Consider the following 6000-nt stretch of genomic DNA (forward strand, 5'->3'; position numbering starts at 1 on the left):
GGTTTAATACACACGTTTCGGTATATTCTTCGGGTTTCGCGCCGAGCTACAGATTGACGAAAAAAAGCGGAAAAATTGAGAAGGCGAGAGGAGACGGAAAAGGCTTTGCCTATGTATATGCATGGAGTTTTCGAGCTCCCTTGGCAGATGTAAGACTCCAGTCTGCATCTGCTGTACACGAGGAGTTGCAAAAACTGACACTGCGCGGTAGGGACAAACTTCGACGGCTTTGAAAAGGGAACACGGATCTCCAGATGCTTTTCGTCCTTGGGGTAACGGCAAAAGTAGCCGGAATTTTCTCTCCCTTCAGCGTACAACGTGTTCGCACGCACAGCATCCGGCATCTCGCCCCCATTTCCCCATCAGAGACACACGAACATCACGGGAGCAGTGATGCCGTGACAGTCTTTTGTTCCCCTCCCTTGCAAGTCCTAACTTGTCCCGTTCACAATTTGGCACTGCTGAAGAAAAGGCAGCACGCACTGGAGTGCGTACTCCATACTTTCTACAGAACGCCCGCCAGTGAGCGTCACGTTCCCCGTAGAGAAAAGCTGAAGCGTCACAATCTCCTCCTTGCCTTTTGCATCCTGTGGACTCTGTGCGGACGACGATCCCGTCTGGGCCGCCCACGCACTGCCAGTCGCCGCCTTCTCTTTCCCGGAATCCTGAGAGAGAATGCATACCCGAAAACAAAGGAGACGCCGCCAGAGATCCACGATTCGTCCTTCCTTTCACAACCTACTACGAAAAGCGTAACTAAAATCAATGAGGCATCGCCAACTTGACGGCGTGGTGAGCGCCACACAGCAGCGGCCACCCGCGCGTAAGGCGGGAAAGTGTGCTGGCGGCGGGTGCTCTGTTCGCCGAGCCGGATCCTCTTGAGATTTTTACAGCATCGAGAAAAAACCAGACATGACCCTCAGAGGGCGTTGTCTCTTGCCGCGTCGTGGAAGCTGACACGCGGGCAAACCCAGAGTCGCTAGGCTAGAAGTTGAAACGGCCCAGCGGCGGGAAACGCCGTTTCACACTGCTGCCGCGTATTCGAGCTTACACTGCTTTTGTCGACCGCTTTTGGAATTGAAATTTTGACACGCGCGCCGGGAAAACGTTCCGGCTCATAGTCCACGTGTAGCCCCCTCAGCGCCGCGAGCGAGTGCAGAGAAATTGGGCTAGCAAAGGCGTAGCTACCAAGGATGTTTGACACTCGAAAACGAGTCATCGACACTTTGTATTTTGTTAGAGGATGACGCTGGAGCCTCCTTGCGATCTTCTTCATCGTTCGCCGGAGCTCTTCCACGGAATTTGCTCCGGTCCCCATCATCTTTCCGTTGCTGGAGATGCGGCAACAAATAGCAAGCACAAACGGAGCTAAACGTCGGAATTCATGGCCTCGGTAGAAAGGAGCCAACGCAGCCACAAAGGACACGCTCCCAATGAGCAGGCATGTGCAGAGATGGCAAGGCGGTCGCAGAGAAGCCCAACCGCAGAAGGCGAGCCGCTGTCTGCTCACAAACCAAATAAGGTTTTCACTTCGAAGGAGTATTCTGTAGTCTGCCTGCTCTGATCAAAACCCTTTACGCGCGCACAGCCGGTAAGCCACTCCGGGTTCTGGTTAAGGAAGATCTCGGTATTTCGGCGTAGCCAGCGGCTCGAGCTCGCCGAGGTCCACACGGGCGAGTTCGCAGCTCCACCGCACTCAAATTGACAAAGAACACGCAAGTTCAGAGAAGAATCGAGCGTGTGGTGTAAGCTGCACTCCACGGCTAGAGAGGGGGGCACTGCCGGATCCTCTGATTCGCACCTGAGTGGGAATCGTGACTCGCTTCCTACCTGAAGATGTTGATGGAAGCAATGCAGTTTGTTCGACACCGGACATCCACACGGACGCTGTGAAATTCCTCAGGATTATACACGGAGTTTCCAAGCGCCCGGCACGCAACGTCCAGATCTATGTCGCAGTTCAGCTGGCAGAAAGCCATGACGTTATGGACAAAGAGAACCCCTACTTCGCCTTCATCTTCTTGCTCGAGCGGCACAGACGCCCCTTCATCAACGAGACCTTCTCCCTCGGCAATTAATTCTGCGTTCTCTTCATCGAGCTCTTCCGACCACCCGCCCAGCCCCGTGGGCGCAGGTGCGCGCACAAACGGTGCAACCCCTCGATACTGTTGAGCGGCCGCCATGGAAGGCAACTTTACGAGAGTACACCGCAGAGATGCACGCCAGTGCGGAGACTCGGAAGGGAAATGGAGTATAACGTCTTTTCGCAATCAGTCTCAAAGAAGCAATGGCATGATAGCAGTTCAGGGCGAGGATGCACGAATCGGTTTATCGGGCCGTGCCACAGGTCCTGGGCAAGCTCGCGGAAGCTGGCTTTCAGACCGACAACATCACTTGCTCGGATGCCCAAGAGATACAGAAAATGTGTCGCATGAAACGACACGCCACACAGGAATAGGCGGAAACTTACAAGGCAACTCGTAACTGGGATATGCAAAAGGAAGGAAAGAAAGTGACACCGGACGAGTCTCACACGGCGATACGAGGTGTACATACCCTCTGGCTCCACAGATGATATCAGAGCCAGTTAGCCATGTTGTGGACATAAAAGTGCGCCAGAAGGCCCCCTTACTGAAGCCCTTCTTCGTGAGCCCAATTTCTGGCAGCTGATGAAAAGAGGCGACACAGGCGAAAAGCCTGCACTCGATAAAATCAATGTACACGCATGTGGCGACGCACCGCGTTGCCCGCGTGCGGGTGCAACACGGAATCGCCTCAAAACAAATCTTCTTTCGCGTTGCTTCCACGTATAGCATGAAAAATAGAATTGGATGGCAATTCCAAATTCGTTTGTTCAGCTGGATAAGTACACGCCGGAACCGAACTTTGTCGAATCCCCTGATGTGTGTCAGCTAAACTAGCACATGCGCATGCAGGCAACCATTCACCGCGGAGATGGCTCAAAAAATGTTTTTGTCCGACTTCTTGAAAGGACACAGTTTGCTGTCCAGGCCACATGTTTCTCTAATTTCAGAGGAGGGACAGCAAAACCTGAGACCTCACTTCGCAGATGTTAGCATCGTCTGTTCCCGCCTCACGAGACACCCGTGCGGCCTATTTTTACTATCCGCGGAGACACGCGAGAAGGCGCGGAGAGGTAAAGACAGAGGAGCAGGCAGCATAGCTGCCGAGGAATACCACAGACTTCCTTATTTTGTTTTGGCTCCGGATGGGCGTTGTTTCAGCAATGGGGTTCAATTCCCGTTCGTGTGATTTATGTGCACACACCGAACTGACGGTGTTGAACTCCAGCTCCAGCGGCATTATCAGCGCTGCGCTAGCAATTCGTTTTCGCGTGTGTTGAGAGAAGCTTGCGGAGGAACGATACCCACTGCCAAGCTGTCGAAACGGGTGTTGTCCTTTCAAGGGTTTTTCGGGCTTCTTCACGAAACACTCTGGCGGCTACTCCCTTGGCACTGGCCCAAGCACCGCTGCCCGACATTTCGGCTGCGAAACGCGTACTCGCTCTGTGTGGCAAAGACTTCGCCATCGAATTGGGTTGTCACGCATCTTCGCGTGACGGTCGTGGGTACGTTCGCGGGGTTTGCAACTATGATTGCCATAGATAACGATCCAAATACGGCAGCCGAAGAGCTGCTGGCTTAAAAAAAAGCATAGAACGGGCGGTTTGGTCACTTTTCGTACGCAGAATCCTAAAAAAAGCTGAAGGATTTTTTCTAGACGTCTCCTGGCGCGTTGCCTCGGCACACTGGGGGTGTCGATGGTCACCCAGTTCTAGAGGCACGAGTCAGTGGTATTCAGAGTCTTTGAAGCCCCTTACTCGGACCCATTTACACAGGGAAGAGGAAGGAGGATAAGCACATCTCTTTCAAAACTGTTACTTCCATCTTACCAATTAAACGGGCCTCACACACTGTGAGTGATGCTGATTCTGTTCTTTACTCGATATGCAAACCACAGCAAAGAGCAGATACGAAGCCCAGGTACCAGCAAAGTCGTGCCGCCTCACATTCGTCGTAGACCCATTCTTCTGAATGTGTTTGATCAGCGTCCATCCACACAATGGAGAGCAATTGACCATCTCGGTTTCGTTATTTCGAATGAAATCGTTTTGGACATCATCTTGCACCGTCGTTTGAGTGTAAAGAAGTGGTTGTTGAGTAGTGATACATCTTTCCACAGGGTAAACACTCAGCTGAAAGGTAGCCTGTTGATGTTTCCTCACAGCGCTTGCCACGAACACCCTCTCTGAACGCCCTGGCTGGGACACTCCTGTCATTCTAAGCACCCTGAAGGATTCCTGCACACGTCCGCGTACAAGGGTTTGTGCCGGGGCACGTTTCTGCTTCATAGTTCCTTTCTAGAGCGCGGAGCGATCGCGGAAGCATCCGAGGCTTTTGAATAACCTATTCGGGAGAGACCCGCGCGAGCTTGGCGATCTTCACCTCCGCGAAAGATTTGGTATCCTGCCGCTGCTCTACACGAGACCGAGTGGGATCTGTTGCAGCGATCAGACGTTTGGGTTCACGGGTAGCGCTACGCGCTTGAACATATGAATGTGATGCTCACTTTCCCTGGAAGCGTCTTAGCACTCGAACGAAACCGGAAGTGAATGGTAGCGGTCCAGGTTTCCAAAGAGGGATATGAATTCTCCGACTCAGAAAAAGGTCTAGCGCAATAACTTCGTTGGCCATGCTTATGTGTGGAAGGCCATCGAGACGTGAGCGTACCCGTTCTCCCCAGCTCGCAAGCTTTCTTCACCAGTCGCCTCAGCTGTCAACTGCGAGAGAGGCACAACTATGCAAAGCAAACATGAGAAATCTGTTTCTTCGTGCTGACGCTTCCGCTGGCGTCATGCAACTTTTCTTACAATCCTCTCGAGACCAGAAAGATTCCTCTTGTTTTGAGTTGAAGGCTACGCTCTCCCGATCCTATTCGACCCCTCCTACTGCGCAAAGCAGGTATTTCAAAAAGTTGGCCTCTTTTCACGTCCTGTAGACATATTTCCTCCTTTGCACAGAGCGCGTATAGCGGGAACCCTCTCGTTTTTCTATACAGAAGCCCCGCGGGAAAGGTTTTCTCGTGCAGAGATAGGACTTTCTCACTACGGCAGCGAGTGCACACGGCGGTGCTGTTGCTGAATACGCGTGAGCTAGCTCGTGGTGAGACAAAAGAGAAATGCATCCGTTCCATGCACATTGCGGCGGCTCGGACAGATCCACAAATTTGTTTGCCAGAAACGCGTGCTGTTCGCGAGATTCTGTCCTCGATATTTCTGTCATCGCAGGATGGAGACGGTCCGCTGCATGCACATGCGTTAGCACAAGTCAGTTGGCGACTCAATGGCAAGACAAAATCGGTGTCTGGTTCTGCCGTGTCTGACTGGGAATCTCCTTTCTCTTTCTTTCCTGAGAGCCGTGAGATTTCGAAGTAGAAGTTCCAGGCTCTGCCTTTTTGTATCCTGAGCCTGTGTCGTTCCCATTTGGGTTGGCGACAGACTCGGCCGCGCTCCCCGCTGCTAGTCTTTCCGGCAGTTACTAGTGGGGGGGGGGGGGGGGGTGCGAAGGCACGAGTCACTTTGACTTCAAATTAAGAAGGCTGTCCGGTCTCCGTTTCAAGAATCACGAGGAAGCGTTTCTGCGGAAGACGTGCGGATGCAGGTCCGGTGCTACGCTAAGGGAACAGTGAGTTTTCCGTGGTTTTCCACGGGGATCGCCGACGGACGAAAATTCTGTTCCGCCCAAGGCGTCCGATCTTTCCTGGACACCAGCCGCTTTCCTCAGTTGGGTTTCACCGCGACATCGTCTTTCCTTTTTGCGTCCTGCGCATCTGCGCTGCTACTGACGCGCTCCAACCCCCTCGTCCGCACTGCGCGAGTCCCGTGCACGTGTCTCGCTTCTCTTTTCTTTGAAGCGGTCGAGGAACAACGTTTCTTTGGTTTCAATCGGCTTGGCGTCTCAGGTGCTTCGCCCCGTGGAA

General features: G+C 53.0%; 1 protein-coding gene across 1 annotated transcript; it reads right to left on the minus strand.

Annotated features, from left to right (window-relative positions):
* Nucleotides 1–431: 431 nt before the first annotated feature.
* NCLIV_042940 (putative TATA-box binding protein) lies at nucleotides 432–2183 on the minus strand (the record flags this gene model as incomplete). The annotated part of the gene is made up of 3 exons (XM_003881211.1): nucleotides 432–665; nucleotides 1052–1331; nucleotides 1831–2183. 3 exons carry the CDS (start codon nucleotides 2181–2183, stop codon nucleotides 432–434), a joined length of 867 nt encoding a protein of 288 aa, XP_003881260.1.
* Nucleotides 2184–6000: the final 3817 nt, after the last annotated feature.

Source organism: Neospora caninum, chromosome IX (genome assembly GCF_000208865.1).
Source record: "Neospora caninum Liverpool complete genome, chromosome IX".
NCBI classification, from domain to species: domain Eukaryota; phylum Apicomplexa; class Conoidasida; order Eucoccidiorida; family Sarcocystidae; genus Neospora; species Neospora caninum.